Below are 20,189 nucleotides of genomic sequence, written 5' to 3'. Positions count from 1 at the left end.
TTTTCCGCTTGCAAATTCCGCCATGTAAATAGCAAATGCGCCATGGAACAAGCGCAACTGGCTTTTAAAGGGAATTGGAGATGAGGCTCTGATTGGTTTATTGCACGTTATGCCCAAAACACACCCATTGCTTATTAAGAGACTAGTGACAACCCTTTTAGACCGTGCACCGGGTACACTGGCCATTTTTCCCGTCCTTAAACTAGCAAAAGTGGATTCGGATATGCCCTAAGTGAACTTGCACCGTGCGCTTTAGGCCATGCGCTTAGATCATTAAAATAGGGCCCTCAGTCCTCATTCACTTTCTTTATAATGAAATGAGGAAAAAAACAGTTAGGATATTCTCCAGAAATCCACCTTTTCTGTTCCAAAGAAAAGAAAAAAAGTAATACAGTTTGGAATGACATGAGGTTAAGTAAAAGATGTTTATGTCTTTAGGTGAACTTCCCTTTAAAGGGATAGTTCACCCAAAAATAAAAAAAATTTGATGTTTATCTGCTTACCCCCAGGGCATCCAAGATGTAGGTGACTTTGTTTCTTCAGTAGAACACAAATGATGATTTTTAACTCCAACCGTTGATGTCTGTCAGTCAAATAATGGGAGTGAATGGTCACACAATCTATAACAGACACGAAACGATCGGTTTGTGCGAGAAACCAAACAGTATTTATATAATTTTTTACCTCTAAAACACCACTATGTCCAACTGGGTTCAGCAATCGCTTGGTGAGGTCTGATCGCGCTCTGACAACTACAGTGATGTCTCGCGCATATACTTCAATGAGAGCGAGACATCACTGCCGTTGTCAGAGCGCGATCAGACCGCACTAAACGAACCCTGAACGCAGTTGGACATAGTGGTGTATTAGAGGTAAAAAATTATATAAATACTGTTCGGTTTCTCGCACAAACCGATCGTTTCGTGTCTCAGGACATCAATGTGTCGTCACGAGCCGCAGGGTTTAATTTGGATTTGTCTGTGCGTGTTTATTGACTCTTTTAAATTGTGTGACCATTCACTCCCATTATTTGACTGGAGTTAAAAATCATCATTTGTGTTCAACTGAAGAAACTAAGCCACCTACATCTTGGATGCCCTGGGGGTAAACAGATAAACATCAAATTTTCATTTTTGGGTGAACTATCCCTTTAACTGTATATTCATAATAATAGATTTGACTCTCTCTACTTATCAAACAGAAAACTTCAGTTGTGTTTACAGGCAGCCTCTCAGTCTCACCAGAATCTGTTTCCCACAAGCCACCGCAAAACTGTCATCACAGCATTGTAACAATGGCACATAGCTGTAACACAACACAAACCACAGCTGCTTTTTCACTTTTTTACTTTTTCACAGCTAATGTAACTTAGAACTAACCAAGAGAGAAACTCAAGTAAAGATGCTCTTCACTCATGATCTTTATTTCCTCAGGGTTGTGGGATTTAGATTGGAGGAATATGGCCATAGATGTGCAGAGGGGAATACAAACGGGCCCTGCGACTAGGCTGTTGCTGAATTCACTGGCCCAGGCCAGTTTTTACAGCTGGACGCTGAAGTCCAGTGATTGAATCACTAGCCCCTTTTACACGCAGTCTGTGCTGGTAAATTACCTGTAAATTACCTGTAAATTACCGTTAAGAGATGATGTGTGAACGGGACCTTTTCAAAAATACCAGTACAGCAGTTCTGGCAATTTCTTGGTATGAGAAGTTGTAACATTACCAGTAAATTACCAGTAAGATGCTGTGTATGAACAAAGAACAGAACTGCCGGTTTGAGTACATATGAGGTCAGAACACACTAATGTAAGTAGTCTGCTTTGGGCCAATTATAAAGCTCTGTCGGAGCCGTTTACGGTAAGCTCAGCTGCTTTTACGGGGTGTTCACACTTGTAGATCAGTTCTCTTGGTTCTTTAGGTCCTAACCATTTAGTCCTGGTTCAATTAGCGTTCACACTGCCATTTTTAACACTAAACCTAAAGATACAAGAAAACCCAGCTTTTATGATGCTTATTTTACAACGGAACTTACCGAACATCCAAAACGTTGCTGTGCTGGACTAAATGCGCTCATTGATGTGTTTACATATGAGGGTATTTTTACCAGCTGAGAAGTGCTTATAAAACGTGTAAAGGAGTCAAAACAGCGGCAGGAATTCATTCGTTATAAACACAAACAGATATCAGCTGCAAGGAGACGCAGTACTGATGCCTGTACCGAACATTAATGGGCAACATCATGACTATGGCAAGAAGAACCAAGTATGGTTGTGCAATCTGTCCATTTTAGGCTCTGAAGCGGACTGAGACCCACCTTTTCAGGGGTCTCGGTCCCCTTGTTTGGTGCGTGGCAAGTTTTGGATGGCGTTCACTCTTATTCAAGTGAACCACACTGTGTGAACGCAAACACGTCCCAGGATTGATTCTAGGATCGATCCTGGGATGGGGATCTAGTAACATTGCTGGGATCAGTCCCAGAACATGCCCTGTGTGAACAGAAGCCAGGACCAGTGCCATAAGGGGTGTGTTGTAGTGATGATGCTAAAGCTGAGATTGTATGCCAGTTTAGTTGAAAATTATATGCAATGCGCTAGTTTATGATTGAATCTGAAAAAAAATGCACAAGCGTGGTTTCTCTCGAGAAAAATTGCAGATCATAAGCAAACTGTAGATCATAAGCACGACAAATTTGGGTTCCGCTGTTGGGGGTAACGCATTACAAGTAACTTGAGTTACGTAATCAGATTACTTTTTCAAGTAACTAGTAAAGTAACGCATTTTTAAATTTACAGAAAAGTGCAGAGGCGTGGTGTGTGCTATGTGAACATGATGGTTATTGTTGTTCTAGACTAAATGTGAACATGCATTTACTCATCTCACTTGCACAAAAATGTTCAGTTGTCCTCAAAATGATTAAAAACAGTGAAATGCAATCTCAGAATTTTACACAAACCTGTTATAATAAATATATTAAATTACACAAATATACTTTATGTATTTCACCTCACTTTATTAACCAATGTCTTTGCTGCTGACCTTCAATGATCGAATTCAACGATACTAATAAGCAAAAATGACTTTAGATTAGATTTAGAAATAAGAGTGTTGAACTTCCTTCCCCTGTATCCTATTCCTCTTTAATCCAGAATGGCAGCACATCTGAAAGGTTTGTTGGAGCGGCGCCCTCTACTGTTCAGGCGTAAAAATGCATTTCCTTCAGCCTGAGGCTTATTCAGTTCGGTTTTGAAAGCGCCTTAATATTTTCCAAAAATAGAACTGTTTTTGTTGTTATTAAAAAAACAAACAAGCTCAGCCTAGATGAGGAAAAACTAACGCAAAAGTAATGTAACACATTACTTTTCATAAAATTATTATTACTATTCTCTAGTTACTACCTGTCTGATATGCAAAGAAAAAGTCGCCGTTCTATGGGGGCATTCACATATCGCGTCAAATAAGCGGCCGAGCCGCATTCTCCTTCTTTCCAATGCGCTTTTGCTCCAGTGGCGTCTGTCGTTGCTATGCAACCATGAGCCGCACTCTCAACCGCGTCGCTTCTATTATGAGCGCTCTTGTCCAAATTACAGTAAAAGCACTCGACTTTGAGTCACGAGTGTCGATTTAAACCACCGAAACGCGTCCGATGCAGCCATTAAACGTTACCGATGCATAGACAAATGCGCTGCGAGGTGTCTCTCAAGAAACAGAAGAGTGTACAAATGTATTCAGGGATTGTATTTGTTCAGTACAGTGTTGGTCAGTGCAAAATTTTAATGTTATTTAAGCTAACATAAAGTAAGGGAAAATACTTCCACTAAATATTAAAAATTAATAATGTATGTAACAATGAGAGATTTTTATTTTTTGGCAAAATAAAGTATATGTATATATATATATATATATATATATATATATATATATAGCTCCAGTGTTTATTTCTTACCCCTCCACACCACAAGTGTTGATGGTTTTGTTCCTAAATTACTGTATTTTTTTTTTATTCCATGCACCTTGTTGGATGTGAGAAGTTGCACCAGACTATTGCAATTAATAGTATATTAGTAGTATTTTATTTTTAATAGTATTATATAATTATATTACACTCTGTAACAATGAGAGAGACACTGCTGTTTACATTTAGTATGGTAAATAAAATATTTATAGTATAGGTATAAAGATATTTTAGTAGGCAAATTTGATGTAAATGAGAAATAATGCAAAGGAAAGTAAATTTTCTAAAATGTCGCACTTTCTTGCGCTTGAATGTAAATATGGCCCTCCTATGAGGTGTCAATCACAGAAACGGCCCCCCGCCAATTTAAGTTTGAGACCCCTGGTCTATAGTGAAACTAAAGCGCTTCTTATCCAGGTGGAGTTTACCGGTGTTTTGGTACTGATGGTAGATCTAAGAAGACAGAATGCCATTGCTTGTGTGAACGACACATTTGTCTATTTACTGGAAAATTTTACGGTAATTTACCAGGGTTGATGTGTGAAAGGAGCTACTGTCACTGTCCGTGAACACACATTTACAGAGTCCGCTTTGCAAATACGCACCGTGATGTGACCAAACTAGATCAATCCCATTACAATCAACAAGTGTAGTCCCCTTCATGTGTAAAGAGAGTAGTCTAGTAGCGTCGTTCTGCTCACTTAAAATCTAGACAGGCCTGCAAATGCTGAGTAATTAGAGCATGTGGCTTCATTCATAACAGTTATATACATTTGACCGTATCACTGCAATCTAGATTCCAGTAAGTCTGATTTATCTCACAGTCACACACACACATTCACAGATTTATTAAGTCCCTCTCTGCGTGTTTTTGAATGTGTGTGTGTGAATATGGTAACTTATGAATCATACAGCTGAATGTGATAAAGAGCTTTTTCGGGAAAAGCGTGGAGAAGCGGGAAGGCAGGAAAGCAGGCGGTGTGTGAGTGTGAGAGAAACAGAGTGGGAGGGAAACATTCAGAGAAAACAGTGTTGCTGCTTGAATCTGCACGAGTCTGTGATACGCTCCCCCTCGCTCTCTTTACCGAAGCATTTTGACTGTGTGGATTTACTTTTTGGAGCTAAAATGACTAAATAGCATCTAAATATATAAATTATATGTTACGTACATATTTCATAAGCAATGATGCATTCATCAAAAATGTATCAATTTGAACAAAAGTGACAGTAAATACATTTATAATGTTTTATAAAGATTTCTAATTCAAATAAATGCTGAACTTTCTATTCATCAAAGAATCCTGAAAAAAAAATCATCACAGTTTCCACAAAAATATTAAGCAGCACAATTGTTTTCAACATTGATAATAATAAGAAATGTTTCTTGAGCAGCAAATCAACATATTAGATTTCTGAAGCTTTTTTTTTTTTTTCATCTTCAAATAACGACAATAAAAGTCTAATCCCTGTGTAGATATATTGGTAAATTTGTGCAAATAGTTATAGTTTAAGCACAACATTCTCCCAAACTTGGGACAAATCTTACAAAAAATTCCTTTAGGGTAATCTAGAGACATTCTCATTTGCAGTATTGCAATATTCATAATTGAGGAAATAATGTTATTTGCATGTATAAAGCAAATATGTAATGTAGTAATTATAATTAATTCCATTTAAAAACACAGTCTATCTAGTCTAATTTAGATGGCTAAGTAAGTGTGTGTGTGTGTGTGTGTGTGTGTGTGTGTGTGTGTGTGTGTGTGTGTGTGTGTGTGTGTGTGTGTGTGTGTGTGTGTGTGTGTGTGTGTGTGTGTGTGTGATGCATTTATTCAGTGTAAATATGTAGGTGTGTTTCCGACAGTCTTGATCAAAACACTCACTGGAGGTGGATAATGCTCATCTCCTAGGCTATGAATTTTGGTATTACATAAGAATATATATGTAGTAAATTATATAAGCAACACACACACACACACACACACACACACACACACACACACACACACACACACACACACACACAGAGTAATAAAAACAGCATGCTGCCCTCATCTATAATATTTGTCATTTTCTTCGCCTCTGAAAGCAGACAGTTTCTACTCTCCTCTTTTCCAAAACTTTGCGGTTTTCTCTTTGCATAAATCTGTCTTTGTCATTTCTCTCTCTTCTCTCTAAAAACGAGGCAAAACCTTCATATTTTATTTATGTTCCTTATTCTGTCTGCTTCTAATCCTCTGCTTGCTTTTTTTTTTAGCGATAGAAAGATTTTTGGAAGTTGACCCAGATAAAGGAAAAAAGTTTGACAGCCCTGCCAAGTCTCTGGGCTTGGCTTTCAGAGCGACTCCAAACCAGTTTGCTCTGGTTGGGTTGCCAAAGCAGGCGGGGGGGTAGAAGCCCAGAATATGAGGGAATACGAGGGAGTGTGAGTGGGATTTTTTTGATTATATAACAGAGAGACACAGCTTAGCATTGTGTCGGTTTCTGTTCTTAGATCAGTGCTGCTGTGTTCAGGGTGGAGCGGATCAGACGGAGGGAAGAATCTCATTACCAGAATGGCTCTATAACCCATGGTTCTATAGCGTGGCAAAACATTACATAATTACAAATGTTGAAATAGGTAGTTGACTTTTAAGGAGTAGGTCACCCAAAAAAATTTCGTTCATTCACTCTAATGCTGTTTTTTTTCTGTGAGACAAAAAAGATATTTTGCAGAATATCCAGGCTGCACTTATCCATACAATGTAAAATGAGTGGGGATGAGGGCTGTCATATATATATATATATATATATATATATATATATATAATATTAGTAATTTTTTGTACTACTGTATTAATTTTAGTTTTTTTTAAATACTTCTTGCTTTAAAGGGTTAGTTCACCCAAAAATGAAAATTCTGTCATTAATTACTCTCCCTCATGTTGTTTCACAGCTGTAAGACCTTCGTTCATCTTCAGAACACAAATTAAGATATTTTTGATCAAATCCGATGGCTCTATTGACAGAAAGATAATTAATACTTTCAGATGTCCAGAAAGTTACTAAAGACATATTTAAAACAGTTCATGTGACTACAGTGGTTCAACCTTAATATTATGAAGCGATGAGAATACTTTTTGTGCACCAAAAAAACTAACTAGCTTTACGAATCTTTTGTTTCCAATCAGTGGTTTGGCAAAGTCATGTGATTTCAGTAAACAAGGCTTCGTTACGTCATAAGTGTTTCGAAATTTCAATGGTTCACTATGGTTCACGTAACTTTGGCAGTTTTATACATGCTCTGAACCACTGATTCGAAACAAAAGATTCGTAAAGCTTTGAAGGTCTTACAGGTTTGGAATGACATGAGGGAGAGTAATTAATGACAGAATTTTAATTTTTGGGTGAATTAACCCTTTAATGTATTTTTAGTAGTTTTAGTTTTATTAATTTAACCTGTCAAAACCTGTCAATTTTGAGATTTTGCGCTTTTTGGCTTTTCATAAAGTGTTTTTTCTGACTGGTGGAAAGAAAACATCCAAAATACCTTTTAAGTGTATATTTTACAGCACTTTATCTATTTGAGCCTGTAGATTTCAATTACAGTAAAGGCTGTTTTCTCACATTTTTTTTTTCTCCTGCTCTGAGTCAGAAATCTCCATTTCAGCAGAACTTACACCAAACTTTACAGTTTTATTCCTATCTATATTCTGAAGGTTTTTACAGAGGGATTTGTTGATACATAATGTGCATGATTTTATACATTTTATGCCTAAAAAAAATGGTGATTTTTTTTTTTTTTTTTCTGGCTGTTGATAGTATTTTCTGATTTATGGAGCGATAAAAATAGATATCTAAAATCCCCTCTGGAATTTTTTTTTTTTACTTTAATATGTCCAAAAAATTAAACAAGAATTTTGAACTGGACTTTATCTAATATTCAGATTTTTGATCTATAATTGTAATCTAATTAGCAAATATTTGCACCTCATTTGCATATTTAATCATAACATTTCAGAAAACTTTTTTTTTTTTTTTGCAATTCTTAATGTAATCAATCAGTTGGAGAAGAATGGTGATATCTATTAGTTATGTTTTTACCCTATTCACCTGGGGTGTCTCGCCTTAAAGGTCCAGTGTGTAATATTTAGGAGGATCTATTGACAAAAAAAAACAAAACAAATATAACACACATAACTATGTTTTGAGTGGTGTATAAAGACCTTACATATTGAATCGTTATGTTTTTATGACTTTAGAATGATCTACATACACCGTGGGTCCCCTTACATGTTAAAAAGGGATAGTTCACCCAAAAATGAAAATTTTGTCATCATTTACTCCCAAGCAGATCTCGCCCCCCCATTGACTTCCGTAGTATTTATTTTTCTTCTATTGCAGTCAATGGGGGGCGAGATCTGTTTGGTTACAAACATTCTTCCAGATATCTTCCTTTGTGTTCAGCAAAACAAAGAAATGTGTACAGGTTTGGAACAACTTGAGGGTGAGTAAATGATGACAAAATTTTCATTTTTGGGTGAACTATCCCAAAAATCGGCATTTTGCGCTGCCATGTTTCTACAGTAGCCCTAAATGGACAAATTGCTCTACAGAACGCGTTTCATCACTATGATGTTTTTTTCTTCTTCGTTGGTGTTTTTAGAGGCTTCTAAAGTACTTAATTCAACAAGTTCTTGCTTTGGTACCAACATTGGTAACAAGAACAGCAAAGTTTTACTGGAATTATTAGAATAGTAAATGGAGTTTATAACACCATATAATATTTGTTTAATATTGTGTAGTTGTGTTTGTTGAACCAATATGCCACTTTTGCATTCGCATCAGTCCCATCATGTACAGTAATTTTATTTAAACATTTTTAATTTGCATAAATATATAAATGTAATGTCTGCTAACACTCACTCCCTCTCCTCTCTCTGTTCTCCCACATTCCCTCTCTTTTTCACTGCAATCCAATATAAGAGCCATCAATCATGTGCATACTGTGCAAATACACAGCTCGCAGCTGAATCTCACCAGTGAGCAAGACACTAAACAGTTAACAGGGCATTTCATTCAACTGCACACTAAATCCTGGTGTTGATTTACAAACATGAGTAAACTCTCTCCCACACACACGCTGAATAAATACAGTTGATAATGGAGCTGTGCTGTGTGGGCATACACCAGAGGCAGAGCGTTAGTGTTTATTACTGCGCTGGAATTTTCCATTACCTGTGATGAGTTCAGCGCAGTAGGGAGCTGCGATATGGCCGAGAGAAGTGTTTACTGTGGGAAGAGCGAGAACGGCTGCTTAGGCAGAGAGAGAGAGAGAGCGATGCAGGGCTGGGCGGCCCACCTAACAGATGTGTGTTGTTTTATGTTGGTGTGAGAGTACGCTAAACATCTGGGTCTGCTTGACGTAATTGGTTTTAGTTGATTTGGGTCTTTTAAAACCTCTTTTCTCTCTCTCTCTCTCTTAACAGGAGGCCTTCTGGTCATGCTGATAAAGAAGTGATGGCCGCCACCGTCCTGACCACACTGTCCACCAGCCCGTTGGTGCTCAACCCTTCCTCCAGTGCCTCAGGTTAAACTCCGCTCTGACCCCGTCTATCATGCTAGCGCCTGCCGCCATTAACTGATAGATCCCAGAGCATTTAGGTTGAGTGGCGGCTTGTCATATAAGCTCCATAAGTGCCCAAAAGGACTCCTGCTTTCTCCATTATAATATGTTTTTTATAGAAAATGGCTTTAATGAAGTGTGTGATTTCTGTGCCACCAAACAGAATTGCAGAAATAATGGTTGTTTGAACAGTGTGTTCTAATGGAACCAGTCCATTCCATTTCAAACAGATAGTCCCGCATCAAACTCACGGCATTGGTTAAGCCTGTGTTGCTGGTAAATATGCCGAAACAAATGTTTTGTATGATAGCGCCACAGTGTTTAGAGTTTTTTAAGGGATTGAAATGCCTGACTAAGACTACTGCTCAAAAGTTTGGGATTGGTTAGCAAGGATGCATTAAAGGGTTAGTTCACCCAAAAATGAAAATTCTGTCATTAATTACTCACCCTCATGTCGTTCCACAGCTGTAAGATCTTCGTTCATCTTCAGAACACATATTAAGATATTTTTGATAAAATCCGATGCCTCAGTGAGGCCTCCATTGACAACAAGATAATTAACACTTTCAGATACCCAGAAAGCTACTAAAGACATATTTTAAAACAGTTCATGTGACTACAGTGGTTCAACCTAATGTTATAAAGCGACGAGAATACTTTTTGTGCGCCAAAAAAAAACCAAAATAACGACTTTATTCAACAATATCTAGTGATGGGTGATTTCAAAACACTGCTTCATGAAGCTTCGAAGGTTTACGAATCTTTTTGAGCATGTATCAAACTGCCAAAGTCACATGATATCAGTAAACGAGGCTTCGTTATGCCATAAGTGTTTCGAAATTTCAGTGGTTCACCACTGGAGGGCATGCCTTTGGCAGTTTGATTCACGCTCCGAACCATAGATTCGAAACGAAAGATTCGTAAAGCTTTGAAGCTTCATGAAGCAGTGTTTTGAAATCGCCCATCACTAGATATTGTTGAATAAAGTCGTTATTTTGGGTTTTTTTTGCCACACAAAAAGTATTCTCGTCGCTTTATAATATTAAGGTTGAACCACTGTAGTCACATTAACTGTTTTAAATATGTCTTTCTGCATAATGAAAGTGTAAATTATCTTTCTGTCAATGCAGGCATCATTGAGCCATCAGATTTTATAAAAAAAAATATCTTAATTTGTGTTCTGAAGATGAATGAAGTTCTTACAGGTGTGGAACGAATTCAATATGGCAGTACTGTAACAATGTTTTCTATTTGAAATAAATGTTGTTCAAAAAAATGTATCATAGTTTCCACAAAAATTTTAAGCAGCACTCTTTTCGACATTGGTAACAATAATAAATATTTCTCAAGCATCAGATCAGCATATTAGAATGATTTCTGAAGGATCATGTGACACTGAAGACTGGAGTAATGATGCTGAAAATTCAGCTTTGATCACAGGAATGAATAACATTTTAAAAAGTTTTTAAATTGTAATAATATTTCACAATATTGCTGATTTTTATGTAATTTTGATAAATAAACAGCCTTGTGAACAAAAGAGACTTTTTTCAAAGAACAAAAAAATCTTACTGAACCCAAACTTTTTAATGGTAGTGTATAAAGTGAGGTTTCTTGCACCAAAAATGGTCAGAATTTAGTTTTAAATTACAATTTTTACTCTACCTTTTACAGTTAAACAGGCTGTTTGCCCTACTGTACCTTTAAGACTTCTAGATGTAAATGGCCTCTGTAATGATAATCTCAGCATGGATCACACCATTGTTCATTAGACTAGCTGAGTTGTCATTGTAAATGGGACTACAAAATGACACCAAAGATTTCTAAACAGGCTGTTTTTGCAGATTAGTTTCACGAAATAGTCTGTGTGGACAGGAGTTTTGCATGAATGTAATCATCTACATGGTCTTCGGACTCATGTTTCAGCGCAAGAAAAATCCTGTTTTCCATTTTATGTCCCCTTTAGCATGATGAAAGGAAACCCGGACTTGCATTTAAATGGGTTTGTAAGTGCAGTGACAGTTCCTTCCTTCAGCTCATGGCTTCCAAACCAAAAGTATGCTCATAGATTTTCAGAAGAAAAGACAATAATCATTGTGCAGCAATAGAAGTGATTTAGCTCTTGCATTGATGTTTTATTGGACTTTGAATCAAAAACTTGTTTTGTCCTTGAATGAAAATGAATGACACCCTCAAGTCGTTCCAAGCCCATATGACACAAAAGAAGATGTTTTGAGAAAAATAGCTAAAATATGCTGTATTCCATACAGTTATAATAAATAGGTAAAGCTTTGAAGCTTCAGAAGCTTATAATCTTGCCCTTGAGTGGGATTTTTAACAGTGAGTCAAACTTGAGAAATGAATCAGTCCGATTCAACAAAGAATCATTTTTGTGAACTGGATCAGTTGATTTGTTGAACAGAACTAGCCAAAGATTGTTCTTTTTTTAAAAGCAGGATTTTGAATGTTAACTGGACTGTGGTGAAAGCGTTCTTGTATTGCGTTTGTTCTGACCTTTTCGGAGATTCTAGAACAAAATGAAAAGTGAGAGTATTCTTAAGCTGTGTCACAAAACAGCTGGTGTCAGTCCAAAGTCCCTTACATTTGTGTCTTGGAAGGAACAGGCTGTTTTAATGGATCCCCTGAACTTTTCCATGGAGGATTTCCCTCTCTTTTATTGAGGAACTCAGATCATCAGCTCTCATGGTATTAGCCGACCTTCTCTGGTTTTCTATTGTACTATATTAGTTAGCCAACATTACATCAATGATTGATGCTTTATTGTTATATAGGGGAGATTGGGGTGTCAGTTCAAAGGTTTGGAGTCAGAAAGACTGACTATTTTATATTTTTGAAAGAAATTAATGAATAGTTCAGCCATGAAACTCTGTTCGCATTCTGATTGGTTCGTTCAAAGAAGCATTCTTAGCCAATCAATGTAATGTCTTCATTACCATTTCCCTTTATAACCATGACGCATCCAAATGAATTCTTATTCTACTCCTCCACCTCCCCAGCACCACCTAGATTTGCTACATGGTACTACTGTATTTTTGATCAGATAAATGCTGCAAGAGAATTCTTACTGAGCCCAAACTTTTGATTGGTAGTGTACATAATATTTGTCACTTGATCATATGCTTACAAAGGGTGCATCATATATAGCTGTCAAAGTGCAGCGATTTAAAGAAAAGAAAATGCTGAAAGCCAATTTTCTACATGGCAGGTCAGCGATAGTGAGAGTAAGATTTGCCTGTAAATAAAGACTGCTACAAAAAATGTTGAAAATGGTTCACTACATTGAAATATTCTGAATATTAAACCTTTTCCTGGATGGTTTATGAAAATGTGCAGCTGGACAGAGGACATTAGTAAATAGTTTTCTCATGTTCATATTTGCATAAGTCATATTTCTATGTCACATTGATATAGATGCTTTCAGTTGATAGCACACATCCTGCACTATCATTACATCTCATTACTCTTGCCTAGAGGACAGTTTAAGTAAAAAGTGGCACAGCATTCCTTACACTCCATTACTATTTAATCTAGGACATTGGCCTTGGGATTGGATTTTATGTGTTTTTCATTTTGCATTGTCATTTTTTAATATATTTAATGCAAACACATTGCCCATCTGGGAAATTAAAGACTTATTGTACTGTATCATGGTGGCTGCACAAATAAAAGACAAGAGTCCCTTTCCTCCCCACCAGAAAACAGATGAGGACTAAATAAATATGGTCCGCCGGTAGCTCAGTATAGTGGCTCATGTTATCCTAATGACTAACGGCATAAGGCCTGCTGCTCAAGGCAGCTTGTTCTTGCCAAGAACTGCCCATATCGGAAGAGACTGTCTGACGGACTTGTAAAGTGACCAACCACAGTTTGGGTTTGGTAAATGGATTATACCACAATAAAACACTGATGTGGGGGGAAAAAATCAAACAGTGGTGCTTCAATCTTCATGTAGGACTGGGGCAGAAACTGTACACGCTTAAAAATTAAGGTTCTTTATTGGCATTGATTGTTCCATGAAGAATTTTTCAAATGCACAAAAGATTCTTTATAGTGGAAAAGGTTCTTGAGATTATTAAAGGGGTGGTCAGTGGGCTTCTTCTCGGGTTAGTGACATCACAAACCCCAAAATTTACATTAAGCTTGCCCCTAAGAACACGCAACAAAGGGTATGAGGCCATGTTGAGCTGCTTTAGAGAAGAGGAAGAGTTGTTGTATTTACGCTGGACTGCTTCACAAACGAGGGTCAATTCAACACTAGATTTGCACAAAAGATGAACATGACGACACATGCTAGTGGATGAGATGAATCAACTCCACAGCAACTACATGAATTTATCCACTAACCATTCAGAAACGTCCAGTTTCATTCTAAAAGTTGTAACTTCTTCCTGAGTCTCTCCATCAGTGTCGACTCCGGTTTGAACAATGTAAGGCTGAACACCGTTACTGACAATCCTCATTTTGGCTGCGTGAGATTCTCCAGCTTTGTCGTTGTTGAGCTGTTAAAGCTCCGCCCTCTTCTGGAAAGGAGAGCAGCAGCTCATTTGCATTTAAAGGGACACACACAAGAACTGTGTGTTTTGGCTCACACCTAAATAGGGGCAAATTTGACAAGCTATAATAAATGATCCGTTTGAGAAAGTTTCATCTTGTGAAAGGGGCATTATAGGTCCCATTAATGTTCTTCACTCTTAGAAAAAAATGGTTCTTTTTAGAACTGTTCACTGAAAGGTTCTTTGAGGAACCAAGAATGGTTCTTCTATGTAAAAACCCCTTTTTAGAGCCTTTATTTTTAAGAGTGTCTAGGGCTGCTTAGATTACAATTCTTTCCTGTCGCTATTGTGCCCTTGAGCCGAACACTTAACCCTTAAATCATGCTACTCCAGAGAGTCTGTTCCTGTAATTAGTGTACTGTAAGCCACTTTGAATGAAAAACATCTGCTAAATTGCAAGTCTGTGCATGCTGGAAGAAACCAGAGCATCCTAAGAGGTCAAGTGTCATGAAATGGAGGTTATTTGCCTGTTTGGGGTCATTCGAGGTCAGCAGAGCTTGTACTGTTGCTCAAGGTTGTTTGACATGTCTTTAAGCTTGTTGAGGGTTATAATTGCTTAACATCAGCTGGACAGTGAGTCTTATTCTGCTGTGTAGCTCAACATATGTTATATCTTTAGAATTGTGTTTACAGCCATTATGTTTTTACCTTTCTTATCTTACAGTCATGGCTGCTGATGCACTGATGCACCATAGAGATTTACCCAAAACTGAAATTAAAGTTTTTATTTAGCTGGAAACCAAAACTAAAAATAAAGTTTATTTAATAATTAATTAATCAAATATATTTTGTATAGTTGTATATAAGCATTTAATTTGGACATAAGGCAGTTTTTTATATCAACTTTTTAATTATATAATTATAAACAGTGTCTGTAATACAAACTTGTTTTCATGAGTGATTTATTCAGACAAACATTTAGTTTCAGTCAATGATTTCGGCCTTCCAAAACCATTTTGGCCCAAAAGATATATATATATATTTTTTTTTTTTTTTCAGTTGCCCAAATTTTGGTGCACTAATTGAACATTTATTTTTTTCTTTGATATTGAGTTTTTGGATCAATACAATATGTCATTGTAAAAAGTTACATAGCGTACCTTTATTTTCTACCTTTTTAATTAATGTATTATGAACAAACATGAATTAACAATGAACTATAGTATAATTACTTTAAACTACACTCTAAAAAACACTGGGTTAAAAAGGTCACTGTGATTTTGTGATGTGTTCCTGGTTCAACAGCTTTTGTTAATCCTGGAACAACATTCCCGTCCAGAAACATAGTCTTAACCCTATCCCTAAACTCAGAGGGAAATGATAGGTGAATAAGAGTGATGTAGAATTCCCTAACCCTGGTTGTAAGCCTAAACTTGACATTAACTATAAACCTATCCCTCAATCTGATTGGTTAACAAGTATGTTGATTCAGGAACATGTTCTACTTGGTGAAATCACATTCACCGGGTTAAAAACAGCCCAATTTGGGTTGTTTTTAGCCCAAGGGCTGGGTAAATATAGGACAGAACACATGTTGGGCTAATTTTACCCAACAACATGTGTTGATTTTACTCATTCATTTTTACCATAATACTAGTTTGTTTGTTTTTTTATTCATGAATAAGTGCTTACAGATTAACTTAAATCCTCTAAACTTTTGTAAAATACTTTTTTTTACACAACCACTGGTCTACATGATTACTTCCTTTATTTTCAAAGATTATCATATTTTACAGTATATCATATTTTATACCATTTTATGTATAAATATGTAGATTATACAATATTGTCTACATTTAAACTCATTTAACAAACATTGGAAGTAAAAATTAAACATTTATAAGCAATTCAGTCTCTGTTATCCCGTTTCCAGCGTAACGGCACTGGTTCTGTAAAGTGTTACTTTTAACACTTTAGTGCATTTTACTTTTAACACTTACTTACATTGTAGTACATTTCAACTATTGTAGTTTAACAAACGAGTCTCATGTAAACACATTTACTGAAGCAATAACATAAGTTGTTAATTTCTGCATTCATCAGGGTACACAAGGTCATGTGTTACAATTTATAAATCATTTCTTTGAACAAAAATGCCACCGGCACCAAAACCAGTTGTGAAACAATTTTTTTTTACCACGCATTAATGAAATAACACAATGGATTTAGTGTGCATCTGTTATTTTATCTTGATCCAGTATTGCATGACATCATCACTTTTTTCTTTGTTCTCACCAACTCCGTGTGACTAAACAGTATAAAGGTATAAAATATTCATAAACAAATCAATATTATTCACACTGGGTCAAATGCCAAATTCACTGCATTCTGTGAGAGAGAGCATATATGGCATGCTCTCTTTATCCAAAATTGGCCTTGCCTTCAAATAACAAAATGATGGATAATTGCAGTATAGGTTTGGATTGATACCATTTTGGCTTTGGCAAGTTATCAGCCTTATATTAAAGAGGGCCTATAATGTTTTTTTTACATGTTTAACTTGTAATGTTGCTGTTTGAGCATGAAAAAGGTCTGCAAATTTACAAAGCACAAAGTCACTCAAAGGGAGTTATTCGCTATATCAGTAAGCACTGAACTCCCTGAAATGCCTCAATTTCTTCCAGGAACAAACAGGTCACAATGTTCCTCATTTGAATAATTCCCGCCAAAGATATATGCAAAAAAGGGGGCGGGACCTGGTTGAGTGGCATTAGTAGTGTGTTGAAATTTGCAGTTATGGTAAGGGTCGTGACATTTCTGACCAATCAGATCACTTTTCTGTGTTTTTTTTAGAAGGAGGGGCTTCATAGACACCAGTTTTTATTGTGTTTTTTTTTTATTGAACATTCAAGCATGAAAACTTATTCTAGTAACCCCCCCAAAAAAAATCAGTCCTTTGAAAAAAGGCATAATAGGTCCCTTAATTGATCATTTGTTTAAATATAAATATTTTTTCCTTTTCTTTTTTTGTTTTGTTTTGGGTGGATTTTAATTAGTTGTGTTGTTTTGTCTTTTGTTTTGTTTTTCATTTGTGTTTTGTTTTGGTGATTTTTTTTGTTTGTTTTGTTTTGAATCTGTGGATGTGTTTACTGCTGATTTCTAATGAAATCCTACAGTGTGTTGGACTCTGGGATATGTAGCAGTGCATGCTGCCAGTAACAGCCCAACAGGTCAATCAAACTTTTAGAGCTCTTTTCCTGCTTTTAAAATTGCTGTCTTCTGTCTTCAGGTGTAGATCTGGCTAGTAAGGGCTGGAAGGAGAGCCTGTCTGCCAGCTACAGCAGCTCCACCAGTGGGAACTGGAGCTGGGACGCCAGTGACCAATCGGTGCCCTCCACGCCGTCCCCGCCCCTCTCCAACGATGCCGGGAAATGCTTCCTGCTTTCCTCCCAGAGTGATGACAACAATGAGGAAACCGAGAGTACACACTTCCTGTTTGAGGACCCCATCCCCCGGAAACGAAAGGTAGGGGTCAGGTCATATGAGCAAACAGTGTGGTTTATCAGACCTTGGTAACAATGTGTTCAGACAGAGTGCAGCTGAGTAGTTTTTGTGGCAAAGGTGGCAGTGAATTTACTTTCAGTAATTTAAGAGCTCCATTAAACACATCAGCTTGGCTCTGGCACAACAAGTCTTGTCACCCACGTGATGGAGTGTTTTCATTCTCTTTTTCATCGTCTCCATTTCGTCCCCTCTTCTTTCAGTTTTTTGTAGTGTGGAATCACTCCAGAACGTGAATGTGGTTTCAATGTCAGGAAACCATTAGCCTTTCTGCCTGTACACCTTGTTTTGGTAGAGGCCGAGGATGTATGTGTGTGTATATGTGTGTGTGTGTGTGAGGGGGTTCTGTTACAGATCCACTCGGGCTTATCCTTTCACAGCACTACACACATCTTAACACAAGTTTTTCGCACAATTCCCAAGTGCACAATCTTGTATACATGGATCCTGTCATGCCTTCACGCCTCTTTCTGAAAAAAGGAGAAAAGTGAAACATGTTTTCTCAGAGGTTTCTTTTCTTTTTTTAATACAGAATATTTCTCAATTCTGATGCAATATGTGCAATTCCAGATATTGGATGGAGAAATTAATTGGGCAGAAAAACTTTCCTTAAGTGATATCAGACATTTAAAGGCACAATATGTAAGATTTTTGGATTAAAATATCCAAGAACCACTAGAAGAACAATGTTACATATTTTGTTGACTTGTGTATTTACATGATCTCACATGTCTCCAAGAATGTTTAAAGAATGTCCATGCATGCTTTAATATATAATATGTGTTATTAGACAGGTGAACATCTGTTTGGATACATTAATCGACAGAAAATTAATCATGTTTAGCTTACTGCAGAGTGTAACAAGTGTCTCATAGTAGTCGCCGAGTGAACGCATAGAGAAGCATTATAACAACTTTCAACACACAAATGTATCTAATATGATAAACAGCGCTGCGTTACCTCACATACGCGTGATAGGAAGAAGCAGAAGCGGCGACTGCGGCATAATAAAAGTTCCGCTGCTCTCGAGCCGTGTGTCGCGTTCATTCTAGTCTCTCATTAGCAATCGCTCCAGCGGCCTCATTCCGCTCCACACCCTGCTTCATACTACAGTAATGTTAATAAATCTTTAATGCATTAGCTCATCCATGAATATGATTTCTGCCCGATTCCCATTGGTTTCTTAGACGTGAAGACAACACCTCCCGTGATTCCACGAAATCAAGATGTTATCAAGCTTTTGTTTTGAATAAGCGACCTCTAGTGGTGAAAAATGGCATATTGTGCCTTTAAGTGATATTTAAAAATAATGTTCTGGGTTCAGTACAATGTAAGCTGCAATGACAGCATCTGTGGCTGTTGTTTAGGACAGAAAATATTTTTGAGGGGTTTTTAATGTTCATGAAACAAGTCTCTTATGCTTATTAAGGCTGCTAAAAATACAGTAAAAACAGTCATATTGTGAAATTTCTTAATATAATTTAAAATGTAATTTAATCCTGTGATAGAAAGCTGAATTTTCAGCATCATTACTCTAGTCTTCAGTGTCACATGATCCTTCAGAAATCATTCTAATATGATGATTTGATACTCAACAAACATTATTACCAATGTTAAAAAAATTGTGCTGCTTCATTTTTCATTGGAAACTACAATTGGATCAGGATTCTTTGATGAATATAAAGTTCAAAAGAATGACATTTATTTGAAACATAAATATTTTGTCTAATTATAAATTTATTTACTGTCACATTTGATCCACTTAGAGCATCCTTGCTGAATAAAAGTATTAACTTAACTTATTAAATCACATTTACAGCAAGGCACTTGCTGTGGAAATTAATAGAGCAAGGCATTGCACTGAAATAAACGTTTAAAAACATACTGTTACAAAAAGACTTAGACTTGCTAACATTGTTAATACAGGAATGCTTGCTGACCGTATCTGTGCAAAGTTATATCCAGCCTTTCAATTGCTGTCATAAAGTTTGTAACTTTTGCAAAATATGTCAAGATATCAGCAAACTCCAGTCACAGGAATTCCATCATAACACATAATAACTGGAAGTTTATCCACAGTAGATAAACAGATTATTCTACAGCCCCGCAAAACTTTAAAGCTCATATAACACACTTTTTTTTGTAGAGAACACAAAATATAATTAAGTTCTGCTGTGAAAGCCTATGGACGTGAACTGCGTTGCTAATTTCTGTTTCTGTCATAACTTTGATTTCCCTAACGGAAATACACTAAGACCTTACTAAACAGATTTTTTCAGTTTCTTTTCATTTTAAAAGAATCCTTAGGGGATTGAAGAACCCCTTAGGGGATCCCATTGTTTCAGATTATGTTAGAAACCCCATAAGCCATCCTGTACACATCTAGAAATTTAGTCGAAATGTCAAAGATACGAGTTGTTTATTTCACGCTGGTGCGCATTACATAATGTTTAATATGTGTTCGGCTCATTTTTGGCTGGAGTGCGATTCTCCTGTGTGTGTACAGAGACAGATGGATGTGTCCCGTACTGCTAATGCTTGTCTTAGGCAACAGCGCTG

General features: G+C 36.7%; 1 protein-coding gene across 3 annotated transcripts in view; it reads left to right on the top strand.

The window, feature by feature from the left end:
* The window catches only part of slc2a4rg (SLC2A4 regulator), an 82,106-nt gene that overhangs the window by 46,821 nt on the left and 15,096 nt on the right, over positions 1 to 20,189 (top strand). For all 3 annotated transcript variants that reach the window (XM_067370739.1, XM_067370738.1, XM_067370740.1), the window contains exons 3-4: positions 9,419 to 9,519; positions 17,359 to 17,594. In XM_067370739.1, the coding sequence (XP_067226840.1) occupies positions 9,419 to 9,519; positions 17,359 to 17,594 (337 nt within the window). The remainder of the gene's footprint in view (positions 1 to 9,418; positions 9,520 to 17,358; positions 17,595 to 20,189) is intronic.

Source organism: Chanodichthys erythropterus, chromosome 20 (genome assembly GCF_024489055.1).
Source record: "Chanodichthys erythropterus isolate Z2021 chromosome 20, ASM2448905v1, whole genome shotgun sequence".
Taxonomy (NCBI): Eukaryota; Metazoa; Chordata; class Actinopteri; order Cypriniformes; family Xenocyprididae; genus Chanodichthys; species Chanodichthys erythropterus.
Note: the sequence above shows the minus strand (reverse complement) of the source record. Positions and strands in the feature narration are given on the sequence as shown.